This window comes from Melospiza melodia, chromosome 10 (assembly GCF_035770615.1).
Source record: "Melospiza melodia melodia isolate bMelMel2 chromosome 10, bMelMel2.pri, whole genome shotgun sequence".
Lineage (NCBI taxonomy): Eukaryota > Metazoa > Chordata > Aves > Passeriformes > Passerellidae > Melospiza > Melospiza melodia.
This window is the reverse complement of record NC_086203.1, coordinates 19217621-19243711: the sequence shown is the minus strand read 5'-3', so window position 1 is coordinate 19243711 and position 26091 is coordinate 19217621. Positions and strand designations below refer to the sequence as shown.

General features: G+C 38.6%; 1 protein-coding gene across 36 annotated transcripts in view; it reads right to left on the bottom strand.

Moving 5' to 3' along the window:
- The window catches only part of SLMAP (sarcolemma associated protein), a 90425-nt gene that overhangs the window by 50756 nt on the left and 13578 nt on the right, over positions 1 to 26091 (bottom strand). For 19 of the 36 annotated variants that reach the window (XM_063164718.1, XM_063164707.1, XM_063164720.1 and 16 more), the window contains exons 2-5: positions 8133 to 8286; positions 2439 to 2511; positions 1596 to 1632; positions 104 to 166 (exon numbers count right to left, since the gene is read on the bottom strand). In XM_063164718.1, coding sequence (XP_063020788.1) covers positions 104 to 166; positions 1596 to 1632; positions 2439 to 2511; positions 8133 to 8286 — 327 coding nt within the window. The remainder of the gene's footprint in view (positions 1 to 103; positions 167 to 1595; positions 1633 to 2438; positions 2512 to 8132; positions 8287 to 26091) is intronic. The other 17 variants (XM_063164721.1, XM_063164731.1, XM_063164729.1 and 14 more) reach the window with 1 other exon arrangement.

Here is a 26091-nt window from a genome sequence, read left to right as displayed (position 1 = left end):
TGTCCCTTCCTTGGGAGTTTCCAATAGATACAAGCCACAGGATAAGATTTTGTTTTGAACCAAAACATTCAGCCAAACTAAGTGCCCTTAAAAGAAAACTTACTTGTAGATACTGTGAAAGCTGAAACAATTCCTGAGAATACATACTGGGAGTGTTAGCAGCAACCTGAAAAAGAAGACAAGTAAGAATTAGAACGGTTTTGGATTTTTCATTAAACAGAAGTAATGTGAAATTCACTTAAATCTAGTCACAAAGATATACATCACATGATCTAATAATAGCATCTTGCTTCATTTCTTGTTCTGTTATTATTTATGCTTTTTTTAATCACAGAACTTCCCAACTCAGGACTTAGGTCCCACTGTGTTTCTACAAACGTTTTTGAACCACCAAGACACTAATGAGTTTAAAGCTTTTGGTACAGTTGAGACTGAACTGACAATAAAGAAACAAGGGGCACAAAGGTGAAGCCATTCAACTCATTGGCAAACACAAATTGTGGGCTTCCAACTTGATGTCACCACACATATTATGGCTGCACACTTCCTGCTGACCTACAAGCTATCATCATTGTCTCCCTTTCTAAGCATCTATTTCAGAATTAAGGAGTACCTGTATTATCTTTGAGTAATAACAAACTGTTCTTCACTTGGAGAGAAGTGAGAGGTTGTTCTATGGGTTTATTTCAGCCAATCTAATGATTTACTAATTCTTGCAGGCTTCCTACATTGAAATAATTTTTAACTGTTTTCCCACAGTTATACCTGCAGTCCCTCCTCAGGATTTCTACCCTTGCCCTGGATTCAAGCCACAAGTATTGCTTAGAAATCTGAATTTAAACACAGTCTATAAACTCCTCAGGCTGCTGGTTTCATAACTAAGTTTCCACAGCTGCTTGATATTTTGTTCTTCATGTATACAACTCTGATTAGAACCTATTTAAGTTAATCCTTCTTTTTAGAGGATAGAGAAATAATCAACTCCTGGTCACTTTTCTCAAGGGAATATCCATTAGCAGCTTTTCTGCAAGTCCCCCACATTACCAAAGCTGAGTTTAAGAATTACACTTTACAATACTGACTCCATGACTCTACAGTGAGCAACTCTGGCTTTACAGGAGAGGTAGAGAGGTTTGGTCTCAGTCTTCCTTGGGAACACAACAGTGCTTTCCAGACTGTGCAGCACAGCTTCTCCTCCATAAAAAAAATATTATATAAAGAAAACAGACCTCATCCAAACACCAAATCACAAGCTACTCTTGGGTCTCACAGAACATCAAGTATTAAATTATGCAACACCTATTAGTCTGTCAACCTGTACCTGGAAATGAACCATCTTAACAGCAATGGTTTTGTCCCAAAGCCATATTTCAGGTGCCACAATGTAAAAAGTCAACTTACCTTCAAATATACACTGCAATAACTGCATTAATTCTCTACCTTAAATGTCACTAAAAATATTAAACTAGGTAAAAAGAGTCAGTGGAAAACATCAAAATGTTACTGGACAGATTTCACTATTTGTTCATCTTGATAACAAATCTGAAAATAGCATGTGTGTGAATAAGGCATAAACGAGGAAATTACTGAATTACCTTGTCAACAGGACTTGGCAATGGTGCATGGATAACACTGAAAAATAAAAAAATTGGTCACAAAATACATAAATGTTGTACTTGGACATTTTCATCAGAACTAAAAATATAACAACATACATTTTTACTATTTCTTATTTGAACATGAAATTATATGGAAAATCTTCTATAGCAATTTACTTTTACTGATCTTCCCACAAGCAAGCAAAGATACCCTAAAGCTTCACACAACTACTTCTGGATACTAATGATAAAAGGATATTTAAATAAGCAATAAACCCTACAAAATTGTCGATAATGAAAGATGACTAAAATTATGCCATTTGTGATTAGCACTCAGAGCACACAAAATTTTATAGTTTTTGGTTTCTACTACTCTTGGAAGATTTCTCAAAAATGGGCATATAGACAGAAAATGCTGCCAATATTCATCTGAGTTTCCGTTAGCTTCACTTTAGTCAAGTTTATGTGCATCTAGAAGAGGCAAAAGAATAATCACTAATAAAGAAAGAGGGCAGGAAAATTTGCTTATTTGCTTTACTTTTCTCTATATTCTTCTGTTTCTAATACCAATTTCAGTAGAGTAAACCACAGTCAGAAAAGCCCAACTACATAATAATTTTTTCTTCTTCTTTATTCTTCACGGTTGTCTTAATTACTAAAACCAACAAGGAAACGAATTTTTTTTCCTCATAATGGCTGCAAAAGAACCATGCACTCAGTTACTCGCTTTGCAGGATTACAGGCAAACCAACTGCTCCCATGATGACTTTAAACATAATATCCATCAAGTCCTCATCACACAGCAGCTGAACTTTGGTAGATGTGAATCCATATCCTTACTCTGATCGCAATCGAGCTTCCATTCCATCTGGAAGGAACAGTTTGATTGTGGAGACTATACATCCATGGGTCACTGAAAAGAAACAAACACTAAGTCATCATGATCCATTACTACTTCATTTCAAGTTCAGTGCTTCATGTTACAGTGACCAAGCAAACTGTCTAAAGAAACCCTGAGGGAGGCCAAGAGGAGGAGGCATGAACACCTTCAAGCACCAGTGCCTGGGTCTGTGCCTGGCTCTGCCTTCTCAAACCTCCTCTGGACACAGGAAACTTCATCATTATAAACCTGAAGAGGTCATGCTGCGTACTCAGTCCTGGCTGTGGAACAGTTCCACTTCCAACTCTTCCACGTGCTGCAATACCTGAACTTGTCTTTACTGTACAAAGTTAAAAAAGTGAATGTTTTGATCATAAATGAGTGAAGCAGAATGGATCTTACCTGCAGCAGGTAACAGGAATGCAGAGGTATAAACAAAATAATGAGCTGCCTTTTGGACAAGATTCTGACAAGCATATCCAGAGACTTAGAAGGTAATATGTCCAATTTGTGTCACTGACACTTCAAAATGTGGAATTTGCCAAGCAATTATTATTTACAAAAAAGGATGGAAAATGAAATCAGAGAAGTGTGCAGGAACCACTGAGAACTACATCCTTTTGAACACTGTAAGCAGCAACATTCAAGACAATACATTTCTATTTTGGGGTGCTTGCAGTGCACATCTACTGCATAGCCCCAGCCAAGTGGCCTTTCATTTCTGAAGAGGTAAACTTGCTCCTTGAAGACTAAATTCAAGATTTGTTTAACTCGAGAAAGATCCTAAGAAATAAGAGGAAGAACTGCAATATTTGATTTTTACATCATAATCAAACCTTCTACACAATGTTTTGAAAAATATTACTGATATGATTTTCAGTGCCTTTGCAAACAGTCAAATTATGTGTGTGTCCTGGTTGACTTCTTTTCCCTGTATGGTTCTATTAATTGGAAAGCAAAAATTATTTCCAGATACATGGAAAGACAGCTGTACATTGTTCCCAAAACACTACCACAGGTGAGATACAAATGAGTGTGTGGTCACCTATCATGAACCACTGTACCTCCAGCACCCACTAACATACAAAACAAATAGCTGCTCTCCTTCCTCTGTTATTAATATCAGCAAAACAGTTAATCTGGCTGTGGAAAAAAAAAGGGCAATGGGCGTTTTAGGACACTGGTAATACTCCAGGGAAATGAGACAGGTCTTTAAGGAAGCTACCTCAATAGAATCTAAATATAGAGGAGAAATGATCCAACCAAGACAAGTTGGTTTTAACCTTTATTTAGCTGATGCTTTGGAGACATATTCTCCTGGCTAGAGCATCTTGTTTTTTTCAAGCTGACCTGGTAAAGTATTAAATTTACATGCCAGGGCAGAACAGATTAAACTGCAGGGTTTGGGGTCTTGATTTATAAATTGAAATAAATCCAGTTTGCAAAAAACATTTTAAAAATACATTAGCAATATTAGCTGTACCCTGTAATATAAAGCTTTCACAATGCAGAATTCTTTCTTTTAGAGAAAATCAGTGATTTTAATAAGAAAACATTAGGATACCTGACATTAAATGGCAACAGACAGCTTTACCTTCGGGTCACATATCAGGTAGGTCTGCTGTAAGATTATATAATTCTGAAGTTTTTCTGTCAACAGCTAGACCGAAAAAAATCTCCTAAAATCTGCAGGAGCTTTATTTGTGTCAAATGAAGATATAACAGACTTCTAGCAAAAGGTCTCAAATAGACAGTGACTGGGTAAAGGTACCAAGCATTTTGACAAACTTATAAAATTAAAATAGTAAGAAATGAAACAATAACCAAACTCTGCAGTCTGACCTTAAGCTATCAGTTCATTGCAATTGGAAAAATAAGGAGAAAGCAACACAGAAAACACGAATACAGTACTGACTGCACAGAAGAACAGCAACGGTTTAAATTCAGGTCTACAGTATTTCTCGTGAGGAATTAACAAGAAAAGGCAGTAAAGCAACGCTGGTGTCCCAACGGAGCCGAGGCACGCCATGTCCCCGCGGCTCACCCCCCTCTCCATCCCACTCACCTCGGGGCGCTCCGCGGGGCCGCCGCTCCCGCCCGGCCCCGGCACAGCCGGCATTGCGCAGCGCCGCCGCCAGGGGGCGCCCCAGCGCCGGCCACCGCGGCCGCCGGCTCCGCCCCGCCCCGCGCGGCCTCCGGAGCGGGAACCGCGGCTCCACAGCCACAGCTCCCTCCAGAGCATGGAACTGTGGCTCCACAGCCACGGCTCCCTCCAGAGCTTCGAACTGTGGCTCCACAGCCACGGCTCCCGCCACAGCCACGGCTCCCTCCAGAGCATGGAACTGCCGACCCGCAGCCACGGCTCCGTCCAGAGCATCAAACTGCCGCCCCTCAGCCACGGCTCCCCTCACAGCATCGAACTGCCCGCCCCCCCCCCCCCCCCATCCACAGCTCTCTCCACGGATTAAAACCCTGCTCCTGCTCCATTTGCTGTTCCACACTTCAGTCACAAACTTCTTGGTCCCCTTCAAAACACGCAGCTGACCCACATTTGACAGCTCCAAAACCCCTGAGACCCGTCCTAAACCCTGACAGGTTCTGCTGCACTACAGCACAACGGGAACACAGAAACCATTTCTGTTTGTCTCAGTTTTTGTTTCCTAGAGAGACAATTCCCCAAAGATGCTTTTGTTTCTATTTTCACTTGTTAATGTGGTACCCAGCCCCGAGGAGCCCCCCACACCCCTCGGGGGTTATGCACTGCCCGGCAGCCCACACTGCTGCTGGGCTCCCCACTTACATTACCTCCCTCAAACATCCTATGACAGAACACATGTATGAGAGTCCAAACCTGACTAGAAAAATGCGCATAAATTGCATTTGAACTAAATCATGTTCGAATTATATGACCTTGCTTTGCAATGCTGCTGCTGCTTGCTGTGCAGCAAAGTATCACCCATTAGCTCGGAATGCTCTGGCACAAGTGGGAAATTTAAAAAGTGCTAAAAGAATATAAACCACACTAACACAGAGAAAAAGCACAGGTTACAGCTGTATTAAGGAGAGGGAAATGGTGAGGCCCCTGTGCTTGTCAGTAATACAGCGAGTGGACAAATAAGGAAGCAGGAGGGATGCAAACACTTCTCCAGGACCTGTTACTGAGGTTTGGCTCAGCAGCAGGAAACAGAGGAATTGGTTCTCATACTTGATAACCTGAAAAATCACATACTGAACATGCCACTATTTTAATGAACCAACTCCAGATCACATTTGCAAGGAAATTACTTACTAAAACACAGCCTGAACAATAAAATAAATGTATTCTAGCAACGCTGACAGAATTCAGAATTTACATGGGCAAGTACACTCGTTCTGTCCTGTCATTACCTTATAATTACACACAGCAGATTGCTGACGTGTCTTGGGCAAGTAAGGCATTATGTAAATACCAGAGTGCAAAGTGCTTTTAAAGGGAATCACCAATTTAAAAACTACTTTCCTGTCTGTTTCATGACTAGATTAGAGTAACAGTAACATCTAAGCCTACTGAAACCAACTAGTGAAAAACCCATGTTTATATGCGTTCCAACCATATTCACAGGTAAACACCCTGTGATGATACAATCTTCATTCTCTGCTTGGGGGAGCAGAGAGGGAAGAAACCAAACTTGTATCCTCTGCCTCATTAGAGAGCTCAACACATTCATGAGTAACACGAGCACAGCTTCCAAGTTCAAAGCCAGAGAAAAGGACAAGGAAGGCTGCATAATCTGATCACTCATTACACAAATGCCAGGTCACCAGCATTTGTGTAATGTATTGTGCTTTGTAAAACTAACACAAAACCACAGCAAATAACTACTACTGGCAAAAATTCATGGCAAGAATTTGCTTACTATGAACTTTGTGCAAGTATTTCCATGAACTAACTGCAATGTGCTGATAAAAGCAAGTCAAGTCCAATTTCTCTTCCAACTAAATCTTATAATAAAAATTGTTTTAGTCTGAATAACTTGAAGAAATTCAGCTCCTCTTAACAAGGACAGCATCTCATCAAATTAATAGTTCCACGTTCATTAGATGCAGTGTATATCTTGATCTCTTCCATGCGTATTGCTAGTATTCATAAATGTTTACAATCACTTCACATGGAAACACTTCCAATAACTCCCACCAATTTCAGCCAGGCACCCTGGAGTTGAACCTTTGCAACATCATTTTTGAGAACAGTAAAACAATGTGCTAAGACCTTCACTATAATGAATCACTCAAAAATCCTACAGCTCCAAAAGCTCCTGATGACAAAATACCACCACCACCATTCCTTAATAATGTTTTCTTTAAACACATTCATTAACCTTCCTCTGATACTTCAGATCTGAGAATTACAACCCCATCTGGCTAAAGACAAAATTCATGAGTAACAGAGCAGGTGCCATCTCTATGTTTTGCTCACTTAAGGTACTTTAAGAAATTCTCCTGTTGCACTATGGTTTGGTTTGTTGGGCTTTGGGGGGTGAGGGTTGCTTTGATGGACATTTTGTTTATTTGCTTGTTTTTAAAAACTTTATCACCAGCTTTCCAATTTAATATTATTCTTTCATTCTTCTCTAATACACTTCTCTTTAAGGATAAGCTCTATGAAGGTCTTGTTCAGAAAAGCAATAAAGGGGTGACCTTTAATGCCAAATCTGTGTGCTACTGAGTAGGTAGGATTCTGCAGAACATGGTCAGAAGTTCAATGCTTACAGAAAGCAGCAGACACATTGGGGAACTTTAAAAAGTCTTGACAAAACTGATTATAGTCTGACAATCCCCATACAGACCAGTCTCCAGAAAGATAAAGAAATGGTTCTGACATACAATGTAATTTCAAAAGAAAAGATATAGAGGCTTCATTTTAATTAACACAGATAGAGCTACTGCCATAATACAAGATCTCCTGAGCATGCATACTGGGAAGAAGACGGCAAGAAAAACAAACCAAACAAAAATGCCATCATCTTGTTTGTCAGCTAGCAACTTGTTTCTGTTCTCATTTTAAAGTACCTGCAGAAATCAAAATCAGTGGCTGAACCAGAAGGAAACAGTGGGTACCCTGAAAAGAATTGTTAGCCTGTTTCAAACCTACACTGATCAAGAAATTCAGGTTCACACTTCTGCCACACTATTAGCTGAAACCTTAAGGTTCAAAGGGCTTGAAAGAAAGGTAATTACAATTATAATAATAAAATCCAAATACAAAAAGCCCAATACAGCATTACACACATATGCTTGTGTTGCACTTTTAAAATTGCTGTAGGTCAATTTATGTGAGGCAACAGATGAACACATAGCCCCAGCTGAGCCTCCTTTTCCAGACCTACACTTCCCCTGCATCCAGTAAGGAAGAAAGTAGGCCATGGAAACAACCCAGTAAAGTCCATCTGGGGGTGTGAGGGCAGAAATAGAGCTGTATTTTCAGCAGACATGTTTCTTGATCAGGTACCACATGGCACCAGGGCTCACTGCCAGCACAAAGGAGGGACAAAGTACCAAAAAACCAAACAAGATTGTTTTCTTACAATGGGAATGCCATTTAGTTTTCAAGACTGGATTGTGGTAAGATGTTCCAAATAAATATACTTGAAAAGAAACCAAAAAATGATCCATACCCTTACCTTTCCGCGTGTTCTCCGTCACATCTACACCAAACTGGATGATGTCACCTGACATAATTTCACATGGTGGGCTTTCCTCAGATCCTCTACTCAGTCTCTGACTATTAATAAAGGTACCATTACTACTTTTAGTGTCTTGAAGATAGAACTGTAAACAAACAAACAAAAACAACAATAAGATATTTGGGAAAAGTAAGACAAGAAATACAAGCACAAGTAAAATTTTATTTATATAAAATTTATTTCTAGAAGAAAACAAATGTATAAAACTCTAAACACCCTCATCAGGATGTAAAACCTTCCCATTTTCAAGAAGTATTTGTATTTCATTTTGAGTTCACATATGACTGAATTCTAGCACATACACTATGCAAATAATTGCTACAAAGTGTGCCTGAACTACTGCCTGCAATAGAGGATCACACATCATCAGCAGCAACACCTTTTGCCACACACATACAACAATTCATATTTTTGAGTTGTCCAACACAAAACTTCTAACTGCTCATACATTCAAGGTAACAGTATTGCATGACAATCCTGCTGCAAGGAAGGCTACTGAAGGAAAACCTCTGGCAAAAGAGAACTCAGGAATTGCAATGAAACACCATGGTGAAACTTAAAGAAAACCAACTGGATGCTTTTACTAGCAGTACTAGTTCACATCATTAAATAAATTTCAAGATTTCAAGTACTTTTGTAATCACCCAACTTCAGAATTAATTAAATGTTAATAGAAACTTATTGAATCTGAAACTGCTTTTATGATGCAAGACTTGTAGCCTAAACTTCTGCATCTGAAAAGAGGTTACAAATGAATCACCCAGCAGAAAACCAGAGTGACTGGCTGTGACTGAGCAGTGACAGCACAAAAGAGGGGACCAGAATGTTACTGACAGCCAGGTGTAACTACTGGAATGAGTCAATCTCACTACTCCAAGATAACAATAGCTGCCGCAGGAACCTGCTGGAATGGTAGAAATCACTGGCTTCCTGCACTCAAAGAATCTCATCAAGTCCCAAAGCAGGCATAAGATCGGGGAAAAAGATGTGTTCAGAGAAATGAATGTATTTCCATCTTTTTCTTATAAAACCAATTGACCTTTCCTTTTTTGTAGCATTCCCTACAAAATTTTCCATGTTTTTAACTGCCTCTATTATTGCAGGCCTCAAAAAAACCCCCTGATACATAGCTCAAAACCACAGTGAAGGGGAAAGATGGGTTTTGAATGGAGTGAGAGTAGAGCACCAGGGCTCCTTAGATCTTGTATTGGAAAATGACAGAGATGGAACTTATGAGATGGAACTTACATGGCATAACCCAGTGGCCCTAAGCACAGAGCTGGAGCTCCACTGTGTCTCTGGACTCACTAATCAAGGGGAAGGCCAGCACAGAAAGCTCATGTAGGTGTTAGAAATGAAATGCAGTATGTGAAAAGAATGAAAAGCAGTATGTGAAAGACTTCCCTTCCCCCAACAGATACGCCTTACATCTTCAGTTGAAGGAAAACAAAACAGTAATCTGTCATAAGCTGATAAAGATGAAGGTAAACATAAATTGTGGATAGATCAAGAAATTCTGACTGTATTCACTATATTAATAATCAAACCCACTCTAAATAATACTCTCCCATAGTATTAAATACCATCTATTAACACACTAGTGTATCATACAGCTTTTATAAGTTATATGCTTTAAAGCCACTCAAAATAATTTGCTTGTTAATTTAATAGGCTGAAAGTACTGAACTCTCTGATGGCTCAGTGCAGAGGTAATTATTTCTTGCTTCCTCTTTGTTTTCAATTAGCTTTCTTCTTCATTTGAAAATTCTTCTGTTATGAAAAAGTGAGTCACAGGCAAGGAGAAACAAACATGCTTCTGCTTATTTGCTCTTCCCCACCCTTTTCTTCTCTGTGCATATCTGCCTTTTATCCCTCCCAAGGTTTTGATTAATCACTGCCCCTTGCACATTTTTGCACAATCTGGAAATGGGACTCAAACAAAATAGCACAAGGAAACACAGGACAGTGACCACAGGAAAAGAAGTGCAACAGATCATCAGCCATACAAAACTTGTAAAACATCAGCAGAGACAACATTCAAACGGCAAAAGGACATTTATAAACAAATGTCTACAGAAAATACACATAGCATTTAATATTATGTAACTTATGTCCACTTAAGTGCATACTACTGAATTGTATTACATAAATTTTAGAAAAGTGATGCTGTGCAAGTCTTTCCATCCTGTCTGTAAATATGCTTCTTCCTGTATCTAGAAGAAGCAATACCAGCCACGTGTTAGTAGCTGATGTCTGAGGAAGGGAAAACACAGTGCCTTCAAATCTTGCTATAAAGGATTTAGTTATCTTAAAGGTAGCCATTCCTCAGGAACCCACTGAGCTTTCACTGCTACCTTTCAGGTAGCAAATTCCAAAGTTACTTCCATGCTGGTTTTCACTAGTCCAAATGATGTCTCTCAAAGGTCAATCTCTCCATCCCTTTTGCATAATTACTAAAGCTATCTTCAGGAAATAAAATCAAGTGCAAGCCCTGAAACGAATGTGTCTATACATTAACAAATACTTGTGGCAGCACACTGGTTTTTATGTACTATTTCATTATGCAGTAAGCACAGTGGGTCCTCAGATTCCCAAACCAACACCTTTTAGAGAGCAGCTGTGTGGCACAGCACCTTCTGGGAGCCCAGCACCGCCTCTCCTCCCTGCTCCCAGCACACTCAGGCAGCAGTGCCAGCTCACAGAGCAGCGATGCCTCCTGCCCTTCCCAGCTCTCACTGCCGAGCTGTGCCACCACCTCCCCACCTGGACTGGCTCAGGCACTCGTTCAGTCACTGCAAACCAGTTTCGAGCAAGGTAAACAAGGAGGTGCTTAAGCTGACAGAAAAAATGGCAGCATATACTGGCCTAATTACACTTGCTTTTATAATTCACTCTCCAGAGTGAAGTCCCAGTCCTTTTGTACCTCATATTAACAAGTCCAATGCAGAGCAGAGATGGCAGCTAATGCACATTCAGAACAACTCAGCTTTTGAGGACTGTTAAAGCATGACCACATCCTTAATTCAAGGGATAGCTGTATAATTGTGTGAGTGCTGGTTTCCCCTCCTTTCATAAAAAATACAAGGTAACACACAAAGTATTCAAGAAACTTACTTTCCATTATCATAACATCTCAACCAAAAGTCTCTCCTAGTCTCTCCTTCTTCTTTAGTAATTTATCCTTTATATGCCTTCCCACCTACAAGCCATTAATAAGACCAATTAACCGCAGACACCTTACCAGCCTGCTTCCACAAAATTTTTGAAGATTTTATTCTCAAATAAAACTTGCAGTTCATCAGTACACACAAACTTCTCCAAGTACAGTCCACCTTCCTTAGAAACTACATTATGGAAGTCTCAAAAAGCTACAGATTTTTGTTTCCCTGTTTTCAAGGAATTATGTATTTATTTCACAAACGTAGTATTTATCGTATTTCAAATTACTCTTCAGTTTTGCAAATGAAACAAAGGCACCTGCTCTGCTCTGACCTATGGTGCATTAAAATCACATTCCTCCTTCTAGGTCAATGATTCAGAAGAGCATCAATAACCTGCTAAATCAGTTCATGTTTTATTTTCATGCAGTTAGATATCACTATGATTTTTCCCCTATAACAAATTGCTAGTATTTTCAGATTAACGAAACAGAAGGTTCTTCTGTAGTGATCCCAAACCATAATACATCAAAGCTAAGTACATAAAATATGTTAATTCTAACTGATATTAGGAAGTTGCAAATTGCTATGCTCCAGGAGGACTGATTTTAACCTAACTTATGAAATGTAGGTTAACTGTTTTCTTCAAAGCAATAAAACCAACTAACAATAACAAACTCATTCTGTTTAATGATCACTATTGCAGCTTCTTCCAGGAGGCAGGCTGAAGAGAGCTCCTTAATTAGCCTGACAAGTGAGAAAGCCATGATGTGTTTTCTTTCCCAAACCATATAGAGGCTTGATACTGGATGAGACATTTCTGTCTCAGAGAAGACAAAATATGGGCTCAGAGATGTATACAAAATCTTGAAAGTAGCACACTTCTTCAGTGATTTGATTATCTGGATTTAATTACAGTAGAACTACAGGAAGAAACAACTGACCAGCTTTTTCATATTTCTATATTTGCTATTACTATGTACAGCCATCATTTGCCACTTTAATAGCACATTACTGCTACTCCATCCAACCCAGCTTGAAACTGCAGCTTAGGGCAATTATTCTGACAACTACAGTGAGGAGAATTGCTGGAAAACTGAGGAAGTTTGTCCACAGAGATGTGAGATTCAGTATGTGAAGAAGAACAACTTCTACATCACAAAATGCAGGAAGAGGAAGAAACCACTACATATAATTAAACCTATTTCAGTCTCTTTCCAAAGCTGAATTAATAATTAAGTAAGTACCACATTGTAGGCTATTGCCTTTTACACAAAGTCAAAAAGTAATATACTTTATGTATTAAATAAATTTCCACTGCCAAAAAACTGAATGTAGAAAAAGAAGCCAAATTTCAGAATCTCCTAGTTTACCATTCTTTTTCTCACCTCTTATTTCCTCTGTGAAAGAAGTACACACAACTTCCATGAGCTTCAGGGTCGTGTTATACCTTTGTGGCTTTAGCTTGAACCAGAAAGATTTACATGATTTTGTCCAATTATGAACTATAACCCATAAGGAGTTGGCAGTTTCATTTTTGCTATGGTTACCACCACAAAGGGGCAGCAGGGCTATTAGCCAGAGCAGTTAAACCATAAAATGCTGCAGTTAATGATGAAAAATTCTTCCCTGGCTCACACTAAATAATCATTGAACAATTAATGCAGGCATTATAAATGCACCCCCTGAGTACTAAAGCTAATACCCAAAAGCAGGAAGTAAATAGGGATCTAGAAATTGGAATACTTGCCCTGGAGTGATACTTCACTAAGCAGTAATGTAGCTGAGTTCATTTACTCATTGCATGCTGAGAATTCTACCAGGAAACAAAATACACTGTGCACAAGTCAACTGTGCAAAGCCAGAGACTTTAAAACAAAATATATACCATGGTCAAACCCACATGGCCAACATTTGCCACACTGTGGCTAGAAATTTTTTTCTTTCATATTGTTACAAGATAAAAATAATCTTATTTGAAGTCTTCACACTGAGAATTTTCTCATTTTGGGAGCAGCACTCTGCTAGCAGATTACACAGTGCAAACCATACTGAATTCCAGGTCAGCCCTTTGGCTGCAAGATAGAGAAGTTCAAATGCTAAATTACCTCCAGATCCAATTGATTTGAGTTTCTCATTCTGGTCTGCTTAGACAGATCCCAAATTCCTTTCCTCTCACTTGCCTAACTCCACCCGTCTATCAAGGAAGTAGAAGTATTTGTCTCCATAAGCAAGAGTAATTCACAGGGTGGGGTACATCAAGCAAAATTGCTTTTCTATTTAGTTTTCCATTTCTTAAACACATAGATCTAATAGCTCTTTGCTTACTAAACCCCAGCTCCTTCAACCCAGAAACAAAACTAGTGCAGTAACTTTTGAGTTATTATGAAAACTCCTTTTTAAAATGATTCTAACTACCCCAGGCAAGCACCCACTATGAAACTAAAAGCAACCAGCTGTGAAGAAAGGGATTTTCCAGTCAGATTGAACAGAGTGAAGGAGTGGCAGTTGGCTTTTCAGGGACCAAAACTATTGGGTTTCTCAAGTGAAGCAGAACTTGCTAGTAGTTTTCAGTAACTTTTCTAAAAAATAATAAACTTTACCACTTTTTCTATGAGTAATAAAAGAAAAAAAAAAGATAAAAAATCGACATTCTTTGATATAGCATGGGGCAAAAAAAAGTCACTGTGTTTTTAACTCAAAGTGTAAGCCTAATGTATGCAAAAAGGTTAAAATCTTCAGCTATTCCCAGGAATCCAATGCTATCCCTCCAAACTTGCCAGTTCAAAGGGGTAGAGGGGAAAGGGCAGCAGGGAATATGTTCCTTTGCTAACCAAGTTGTTCCTTTGTCTGTTTACACCTTGAAGTTTTGTTGTCTGTACTGCCAGGACAACCCTGCTGGTTACTCATACCTGTTGTCAAGCAAAGTAAACTGTGCCAGTAAAAGCAGCTTTGTGCCAGCATAACTGAGCCTGGGTATAAACACAGCTTGGCCTTTGCAGACACATTATTTGAGGTGCTATAAAATATTAATCCCTGTGTTCCTTGCCATGTCCTGCTTGTTCAAGTGCTTTGAAGTTCACTATAGGTCCTGTCACTCAGCTTAGCTTTTGTGTGAGTGGTCAGCAGACTTTGCCCAAAAAGGGCATGGGGACTATGACAGGGAAGGGAAGATGGATGCATTTGTGGGGAGGAAAAGGAATCACCTCAGGCAGGCAGGAAGGCAATGCCCAGCACTGAGAGACACCCACAATTAACTGGGCATAAAACATGTTTGACTACAGCCCTGAGCTGCTCTACTCCTTCCTCAGTGCAAAATGTCACCTTTCTCAAGAGAACAAAGCAAAATGTTCAAGTTGTACCCGTGAACATTTCAGCACAGACTTTTTTTGACGTATGACTTTGCAATGCTTATTTTAACTGCTGACTTTTACAGATACACCTATCAGAACTTTCAATTCTGGCATATTAAAATCATTAACAAAAAAAGGCACTAAAAAGCATGTTCGCAGACTTAATGCCACCTCCTATGTGTTGTGCCCATTTAAGCACAACATTTACTTTCTAAATTATTATTCAAACCACACATTTGCTAGTAGTTGCAATTCAGCTTACTCATCTGAAGGTGAAAAGCTCAGGACTCAGGGTTACTATTAGTCAATAGCTCTATACTAGTCTTCAAGTAGTTACAGATAATCTACTTTACATCCAAAAATTCAGAAAGAGGATATCAGACACTTATTTTACAATGATTTTTGATTTGTATTAGAAAGTGGTCTTTATTAACAGAAAGGCTACTAAAAATATTAAACAATTCTTTCTAATTAGTTTTACAACTAGCTACATGAATCTTAAAAATATGCTATTTAAATGGTTTGAGCTATTTTTATCAAATATAATTCTCAAGCAGTATTGTTGTATCTTTCCAAGTAATTCATACTTAAGAGAATGACGGAAGATGGCTAAAAGTTTCAGTGTAGGACCTCAAAATGTATCACAACCCAAGTTCTCTAGTTTAAGACAAAAGCAAAAACCCATGCTCACAATTCAAAATCTGTGCATGTATATGAAACAGAGGAGAAAAAAATCCCTACTGCTTGTGTCCAAATCTAAAGTTCTCTGTATTAGGAGACAACTGTCTCAAGCTGAATTAAGAAAATTAAGGAAACCATGACCTACATCATCCTTGCTTTCATGAAATACAAAAATGCAATTGTGGGTTCCTCAGTCCAGAGAGACATGAAGCCCCTGGAGCAGGCCCAGCAGAGGTGATGAAGATGATGAAGGGATGCAGCATGTCTCTCATGAGGACAGGCTGAGGGAGCTGGGAGCACCTTGAGAACCTGTGAGTACTGGCTGGGAGGTGTCAGAGGATAGAGCTGGGCTCTCATCTGTGCTACCAAGCAATGGGACATGAGGCCGTGGGCAGAAACTGATGCCCAGCAAGTTCCACCTGAATATGAGGAAGAACTTCTTTACTCTGCAGTTCTGCACACTGGAACTGGTTGCCCAGAGAGGCTGTGGAGTGTCCCTCACTGGAGATATTCAGAACCATCTGGACACAATCCTGTGCTGCATCCTCTCAGGTGACCCTGCCTGATCAGGGGTCTGGACCACATTACCCACTGGGGTCCCTTCCAATCTAACCATTATGTGATTCTGTGAAAATGTAAGTAAGTAAGGAAACAAACTGCATTACAATTCCTGAATCCCTCAACATCAGTCAGTGCAGAGCTGTATGAACATCACTAACTCACCTCCAGATTGCTTTTATTTACTTTAGTTTTGAAAGGAACTATCAATGCTCCAAACACCTAAAACAAGAAAATATCTGGGGAAAAAACCCATTCATGTTATGGGAATAGCAGTTTAGACAGGGAAAGAATCCTTCATATAAGGTGATAAATATATCATATATACCAATACTGAACTAACAGATTAAACTGAAAACAAAGCTTTTATTCTATGATTGTGCACTATGACTGTGCACAACCAATGTGAATGGAAACATTATCACAAAGGATGGCTCCCCTTTCTAACTTATTTACCTTCACTCTCCTTCAGCAGAACTGCCAGCATTCAAGTAACACACAAAGTACTTTCTAGAAATAAACATTTCAAGCCTAACTTGACAGCTGTGAAATTAACACCTCCCAGCAATCACATCCCATAATGGAAAAATGTAGTATAACACCAAGTCAGAGAAGAACAAGTCCTGGACACTCCCTATTATGCTGTAAGGCCTCCTCAAAATTCTGTAGTTAGTACACTCTGGTAGAAGATTTATGATGAAGGATGTGAGCAGAAGCAATCCTAGGCATGATGCAAATTATTCATTCTTCTTCTAAATAAAAATTTCTGCAGGAAACACAAAGTGTGGAATGAAGTGACTGCAAAAGGTAGAAGTTGCTCATGTACTGGGGTCCTGATCTATCCCTAGATTATTCCAACAATCCAAAGAGGCATTCACTGTCAAAAGGAGAAGAATGACAAGATAGATACTCACCAAAAACTTCAAGCCACAAAATGCGACACCACCATATAAAAATAGATCCCTCTCTACACATCAGTGTCACTAATTTTGATGCAAAAAGCTATTTTTAAAAAGAAGAGATGTAGAGGAAGAGTTCTAATTTACCAGTAATTTGGTTTATATATAGCCAACTGCCTTGCTACAGTGTCACCATAGTTACTAATTACTACTCTTTAGAATGTCTCTTACTTAACTTTTGTCCTAATAGTTCACCAAAATTCCTGAGTATCAGACTTCTGCTAAAAGTGCTACATGGTTTCAGGATAACTTGAAGAATTTTGTATTTATTCTCTTCTCAGCAGAATAAAAGTCTATCCCTTCACATACAGCACGCTTGAAAACTTTTGTAAATGAATCACAAAAGAGATGAAGGATATTAACACTTTCAGAAAAGATGCAATTCCATTCTGAATATAGACAAAGCACAAAAGTTTCCCACAAGAAAACTACCCAACTCAGTACTAGTTACATACAATATTCTCAAGGAAACTGAATTTTTAGCCTACACGAAAATTCTCAAGTACTATTTTAATCCCATCCTGAAAATGCTGAGAGAATTTTAAGGTACATCATTGCTTTAACTGCAAAACTAAAATACATTAACAATAAAGTACAATCAACAGAAAGCTTCCCAGGAAATGATTACTCACACATCATCCCAAGATGCTCAAATTGACTCATCAGAACACTAAACAATATAAAGAAGAGAGTTATTTGTCTTACTGCTGTCATAGATGACAATATCTTACATAACACCCAGAGATTTTGAAAGAACTTTTCCTACTCCACATTAAAACACTGATTTGTGCAGTGTACTCATAAAACCAGTAAAAAGTAGATTAAAACAGGTTTCTAGAAGGAAATTGTACTTGCAAAGAAGTTTCCTGCTTTATTTCATTAAAGAAGCTCAGCCTCTCGTTACACAAGGCATTTGTACAGCCACGTATCAGGTATCACTGTGACACCAGTGATTACTTTGTATAATTTATCTCAACTTCTATCATCACATCAAACATGGACCTGAGGGAAAACATATGGCCAAGGTGACCTCCTGAGGTTTCACTTAATGCTACTGTGTTCTTTGTATTAATCAATAATGGAAATATACTGCAACTTAATGCAGCTTTAAAATAAAGAAATAAAACACTCTAATAGGCTGTTACCCAGAAATCCAGGCTTCTTCAGGCTCATTACTTTGAGTGTAAAATATTGCTGAAATACTCATCAATCCTGATGCCCTCATAGGAATACTTTCTTACAAAACTAGACTGAAAGCTAAACACTATTATTTACTCTAGTAAATGTAATTACAAGTTTGGCAACATGGCACACTCAAACTTTGCAGTAAGTAAAGTTAACTTGCTCTCAACATGTACAAATTACCAAAGACTGTATTTGTAGAACACATGTATCCAGATAAAATAAATAATCTCTGCAAAGAGCAGGTTCTCATACACAATCTTAATTTCTTTTCAAATACATGTTTCATACATGTTTCAAAAGGTTTGTAATGTATTATTGCAATTTACTCTTATCTTTAGGAGGCAAAACCACCCATAAATATTCTGCACTAGTGAAGAACACTAAGACTACTCAGAAAACAAAAACTTTTATTCTTAAATTCACAATCAAAAAATGGTTAAACTTGATAGTTAACATTCTTTGGCCAACCTAATGAAGAGCAAGACCAAAATAAAGTATGGTTTTGTCTCTGACTACTGCAAAAGTATGACAAAGAATGTCATGTGTGGACAGAGCTCTGCCCTAATTTAAGAGCAGATATAAGGCATAAATCTCTCCTGGTCTTTAGATTTTAAATACCCTTATTAGAACCTTGAATAAACAAAAACTAAAATCAATTTCTGTAACACCTACTAAAGAAACCAAATGAATTGTTTTTATGGCAAAACATTGAAGAATAGCCAGAAACTACAGAAAAAGAAGAAAACAAATGAAAACCAGATTTTTAAAAAGCAATCTTGAAATACAACCAGCATCTATTAGTAAATACTTAGAATGAGAAATCCAACACCATCATCATCCATTGTTTCTGCTTCTTTAAAAATCTCGAGCTAACGAGGTAGATAAATCACTAGCAAAAAATGAATTGAAATGGAAGTTTTCCTTAAGAAAATTGCACTACTGAACTTCTATCAGCAAACAATTACATTTTCATTTGCAAGCAAATTGGAGAAAAACCACAACAGAAGCCAAGATTACCAGATACTCTGCCAGAAGAGAAGAACTACTTATACAAAAGCAGAAAGTGATGAGGCAGCTCCTTCGTTTATCAGGAAACTCCAACTCCCAGCACAACCCGATGTTTCAAGGCAGGTGCAGAACTGCAAAAGATCCTTAATTGTCTTGCTACTCATGCTAAATTGCTGAATTAGTTAATCATTACATCAAAGCTCCTCTACTCTGGCACAGAAGAATCACTTTTCACATGCTGACTTTACAACTTCTTAGAGAGTAAAGGGAGTTGCTGAAACTATTTCAAACTATTTCTCATTTCTCCTCCTTCCACACAAGGCACTGTGTTTACCTACTATCATTAATTCCATACTGCTGCTGGTTTATGGCAGAGAAAACTCCCTGTGATCACACATTCAGATAAAGAAAAAAAAAACATATCAGATTTCACAGATACCTCTAAATGCAATGCAGCAGGGGGTTGGTATTATCTCTATATATGGAAAAACTCTCAAAATATCCTAAAAAATATAAGAAAGTTCCTCCCTGCCTTTTATTAAGAGACATATCCCATTTGAAAGGACTTGTCTAATTTCACTACAGTATTTTTATTTTTTTACAGAAACATCTGCAGCAGGCCTAGTTAATTCACCTCTCCTTTGCACAAAGCAATGCTGCCTTGCTTTCTGCCATCATCTGCTCCTGAACTCTTAATTCACACAGCACAAGTGTCACAAGGAAAATAATGTTCAGCACATTGCTAAACAACAGCTAAAATGCCCATGCTGAGGATAAACTTAAAGCTACTGTGATATCAATTCAAAGCAGCCAATAAAGATGCAAAAGTACAAGTCCTAACTGAAGGGAACTGCCTCAGTACAAATGACACCACACCAGTTTTAATCATGTCAAACAAGATATTTTTGTAAGAGGTCCAAACCACAAGTATTGCCCAAATAGAGTGTAGTGAGAGTTCACTACACAGCTCCTCATACTGAAAACAACAGGTCACCAGAGCAATATGCTCCTCCTTGCTTTCCCAAAGACTTCTCTGCATCAAGGGCAGACCAAACCTTAAAAAAAAAAAAAAAAAAACAACTAAATTTAATTTATTTTCATTCTGTGTTTTGTATTTCAGCATTCCATGCAGAGAGCAAATGCAATTAACTGGAAACCAAACACCAAAAGAGAAAGGTGCAGCTCCATCCAAAGATGGAAAATTCATTTTCCAGCACAGAGGAGAAATCTGACAATTGGGAGTTTAATATTTGTACTCAAGGCACAGCCAAACCTTACCTCCAACAAAGTGAGAGCAAAAATATCCTGGGAGGAGGCTGTATTTATTTGTAATGCATTCCTGGATCAGGACTTTTAAAGCAAGTAGTAATTAAATACTGGTATTCCTGAACAAAGGCTGATTTATTCCAGCGCTCCTTTGAGACCAACAATTACACAATAAAGATTATTTATTTTAAACTTATGAAATCCACATATGGAGATGGGTCAGCCAGCAATGGGAGAGAACATGTGAGCTGATTTTTGATAGGCAATCTTACAGAATATTCATCATTCATGTCTTTACCTGTGTCCTACTGGCTTCAAAACAAGGCGCAACCTTCTCCTCAGAGGTTCATGGCAGAACCAGGCCAGCAGAGGGATGGGCAGAGGGCAGATAAGGGTTCAAGGATCTGGTAACTGAGGTACCAAACCTGGTGACTCACACATCTCAGTCAAGGGCAAAAATCTCATGCAAGGTACATTGGATTTACAGATTAGACAGGTTGCTAATATGGCAAAACTTGCCAGGTTGCAGCTTTCTACACAGACAGAAGCATTTTGATGGCTTTTTTTTCTAGCTATTTTCCATCAGGGTCATCAAGGATGCTACACTGCTAACACCTGCGCCCGTGAATATGATTATTCAGACAAGCTAAAAAGAAAAAACAATGCACACACACACTCAAAAGGACCAACAACCCAAATCTCTTCATTTCTGTGTCAACAGAAATGCACCCAGAACACATCAGTGTCCATGACCAATCTGACAGTGGGCATTAGGAGCAGGGGAACTGCAAAGTACTGCTGGCAATCCCACACCCTTTCAGCTGTAAAGCCTGAGGGAGTGCTCACCCAGACCTCTGAAAGGTCATTATCAAGCTTTACAATTTTTTGTACTAAATGTGCCATACTTTCCTCTAGAACACAGACAAAAATTTTCAAAATACAAAAATAATGTCTTTCTAGCATCAGAGGTTCTAGACTGTCAGTCTAAGAAGAAATAGCCTCCCTCAACAATTTAAATCACCATGAAAAGCTTTCCAAATCCCTTCCCTAAGCACGAAAATGCCTTTTCCATTCACTATTTCAAGCTAAGTTGCAGCCACTAGAGGGCAAGGCCACGATACAGAACACACTGCCCGGGCTGGGTAATGCAAAACCAACGCCACAAAAAGCAGAGCAGAAGCTACAGCTGAACACTGCTTATATTATGAACATTTGGTTGTTCAACTTTTTTTTAATACTGAATTTTCTATTAATTATAGGACTATACCCACATATTCTGTGGGTTGCCTAAATTAATAATTCCATCTTTACAGTCCAAAGCTTCCCAGACAAGCTACCTCTGCCCTTCAACATCCACATTTACAATTCTCATCCTTGTCAAATTTTAAAATTAGGTTTCTCAACTTCAGTGTTCATGATACTGAAATTACACAAGTTACAGAAATTCTACCCAGAATCAGCAAGCATAGATAAAAACCAGAATGCTGTCAAAGGCTTTTCCCATTAAATATAGAAATTGAACTTCCTAATCAATGGTAAAAATTATCTAGCTAGAAATTGGCCATATGCTGCAGGAAACGGAATTAACATGCAGATTTTTTCTGTGTCTAATCAGCATTTTTTAAAAAACTCTGTTCTGAGAACAGTTAGGCTTTTTCTGTACAAAGATCACCCTTTGTTGAAATGTATTCTTGACATTTAATATATTAAATTCTGCTACAATTCATTATGTATGCTCTTAGAAGAACAGAAAACAAGGTCCAAAACTAAACCAAACCAGGAAAATGAGTCATTCACCAAAAGACCAAAAGCCCAACTGACAGAAGAACATACACTAGAAGCTCAAAACAAAAACATTCAAAGAATTATTTCAAAATTTATAGTCCAGACAGCATGGAAGAAAGCTCAGCAAGCTTGTCATTAAAAATGATGACACTTAATAATAGTGGCACTGCTCTGGTACTGAGCATGGAATCAGTCCCATCTACTCCATGGAAAAAAGATCTGTACAGTGTATCACCGAAACAGATGAGCCCTCAAATTAAGTTCCCATAACATTCAAACTGCACTCCCAGTACAAACACAGCCTTCCCACAAAAAACATGTTTGCTGTTAAGTAATAAGCTTTGACATTCCAAGAGGTTTGACATCTAAGCTTAAATTTAATACAGCTGTAGACAAGATTACACTTTGATTAAAGGAAAATCAGCAAGACTTTTACACTACCTATAATTAGTCTACTATTAGTGCAAAGTTTTAATAAACTTTAATTAGAATTAGATGCTATCCAAAGCCTGTTTCAAAGGAAAATAGGTTGGGCCACTGGGAATTGGCAGCATTAAGAGCAACAGAGTTAAACACAAGTTTAAGAGAAACATGTGTGTCCATACTACTTCTTTTAAATTTTTTGGAAAAAGATTTTCTTCTGCAGCCAAGTAATATACTTGGGTCTTAAGCAAATACTGGGCATATCAAACACAATACATGATGCAGGTTGGTTCAATGTTTCATTGGATTATTACAGCTTTGCACCATTTAATAAAAGAAAAAAATTAAATCCCAAACAAATCTGTGACACTTCTGTTAGATGAATTTTCAAGTGTTTACCAGAAAAAGCACTTCACAAGTTTGGCCAGCCAGCCTTAAAACAATGAAGATGTTATTGTTATAACAGAAACAAAACATGAAATTTGTATATAGATCAGTAACAGCCCTCCTGATTGCTTATACACAAATTCATGTGAATATCCACCGAAATTACAAAACCTAAGAGATACAGGAAGCAAGTAAAGGCAAGGCCCTCTCACATCAAAGTACCTTTGCACATAGCTCTGGTTAGGCAGGAATTAGTCTGTCTAGCACAGGCTTGGACAGAAGTAAGCTGGTCCTTCTCCTACTTATCTCTAAATCACCTCCTGCCTCTGCTGCCACCTGACAGCAGCTCCTCGGGGCTGAGCAAGCAGCTGCATTTCAGACATTCTCAAATGACAGACTGCAGCAGGAAAGGACTGTACACACCACCCCAAGCCTTTACAGACCTCTTGGCTGCACTCACAATCTCCCATCTAGATTTCCAGGGAAGTGCCACAGTCAGCTGTGCTTTCTTCTTTCTTCTCTCTGTATCTCAAATAGTTTCCATCCCACCAAGTTTCCCCACTGACAGCAGGTCTGTGCTGGGAGCAGCAACACCTCAGCAATTATGGAACACACCCTGAGCAGTGCACAGCTGCTGTGCTTCTCCTCACATCCACCTCAAGAGTTGCACCACAGGACACCTCCAGCTCTCTCCCTGTTTATATCTTCTGGTTTCTTTTGGAATAGACAAAACACAGACACGTGGTGGAACTGAGTGCAGACCAGTCACCTCCCTGCACGCAACAGCAACACGTGCAAAGCACACAAGGGATGGAAAAACACCACAGAATATCCTGCACGCCTTCAACATTCAACAAGATACCTTAAAAACAAAGGGGGGCTAAACTTCTGAGCTCAAAGTATATGATTTAATTCTTAACAACCTCTCATGGGGCAAACAAAGTGCATTTTTAGTACATTTACTTGCTTCTCTGTCTCTTAAAATTAGTTAAAGTCAGGTAAAATAAACATACTCTTAACAAAGGTGCCCAATTTACCTGGTTAGGTTATACTTTTCACACTTAATTCAAAACTGGACAACTTGAGCAGCTTATCTACCTCCTGACTGCACAAACTGGATGGACCTGCCAACCTCCAGGCTCAGCAGCTGAGTGTCTCCAGATTCCAATACCATCCCCTCCTGCAGTGCCAAGCAGAGCCAATGCAAAGCAGGACACACCAGCATCAACCAGCACCCAGCAGCTTTCTGCCACCTGTTTCTCAACCTCAGTGTTTCTTAACAGGCACATCAGGAACCTTGCTGTTTTCTTCACTTCCCTTTGAAAGGTTCAGCTTGAAAACTTAAATATCAGAAACAGCAAACTAGTAAACAAAATTGTGTAAACATCAATAGTTCAGAGTAACAAACCAGAGAAACATCCCAAGAGAACTCACACAGCTACTACTCTAAAAGCAAAAAAGGGTAGTATTTTAAATGAACTAAAGTTAAATCTTTATTCCTAACTATTCTATGAATACCTAAATACTTTTAATAAACTAATTTTCAAATATAAATTCTTAAAATTTCAGAAGGTCCTTCTAGATTTTATCAGTCACCCATATATACAATAACCAATGTGCAAATTATTAATGCATTTTTCACTTATTACTTTAAGAAAAAATTAATTATCATTTACAGAAAGTCAATTGATAGCAATATTCCACAATAAATTACAACAGAAGTATTCTTGCAGTGGACTTTTTGATAGAATGCAAAACATTTATTTCTTTGCCAGTTAGACAAGAATAACTATAAAACTTCATGTAGGATCAGAAGCACATAATGACAAATATTTCCATGCTGCTATTTCAACTTAAACCAAAACCACCTAGTGAACTCTAATAGGGAATGCTCTCATTAACAACTCACAATTAAAAACAGGTGAAGTGCTCAACAGTAAGTGTCTCAAATATGGCAGAGAGCACACCCCTCACTAAGAACAGTGTTATATAGGGAGCTGAAACTATTTTTCCTAAAATCTTTCATGGAAGATGACCCATCTTCCAACTACATGACTAGTTCAGTAAAAAAAATAAAAATATCTGAATACCTGTCTGCTCTGGAAATACTTTACTTCACTACAAATACAGCTCCTTACAACTGCCATTCCTGCACTGCTCATAACAATGGCTCTTTTCAACATGCTAAGAATATTTTAATAGAATCTGAGAGAAGTAAGCATTTTTTAAAAATTAAATACTGAAAAAGCATAACACAGAAAATCACCAATAAAAAGCTTTGTTACCTTAAATGATAACTGTAATGTTTGTGATCATTTTTCCATAGCGCAGAACTCTGCTCTTTGGGCACTGTGCCTAATGGTATAAGTACATTTAAAAAGGAGAAGTAGCAATACATGTTTCCTGTTGGTTTTTCACTTTTTTTTTTTTTAAAGAACAACTTGCAATCTAGAGTGTGCAACTGTGACTTCAATCGCTCTTCAGTTTCAATATTCCCTTCAGCATCACTCGATTCACTTGTAACACTGATCCCCTTGTCTCTATCCATCCTTGTACAATTTCCCATGCAAACTCCCTGCTATCTGTAGCGCTCTTCTCACCCAATGGTCTATCCCCAGCACAGCCTCAGTGCTGGTACAAAGTTCACCTCACCAGTTCTCCAAACTGACCACACAGATGTGGTTCCTGCCCTCACAGCACCTGAAGGCCACCCCCCATGGCTACCAGCTCAAACCACAGAAAGTGACCTGAGAACTGGTTGCTTGTATTAGAAAGAATGAGAAACAGAAGAAGAAAAGTTTCTTCCAGCCTTTCCTCTTTCCCCTCTGTCTAGCCCCTAAACTGACTCATGCCTGGCTGCTTCATCACCAGACACGCTCAAAGCCACGAGATGAAGGACAAGGACACGAGATGAAGGACAAGGCTCACAAAGCTGGAATTTTACCACTGTGGTTTGCACTTTGGAGAAAGAGATAGGAAGAGGAAGGCAGCAGCTGGGATTACTTATAGACTCCAGTGGGGAAGCATTGTAAAAACAGGTAACTCTTAAAAATCTGCAATTCTTTTCATCCCAAAGACTGAAGGAAGACAGCACTGAAGTCTAAATTTAGTTGTTTTAGGAGTGGCC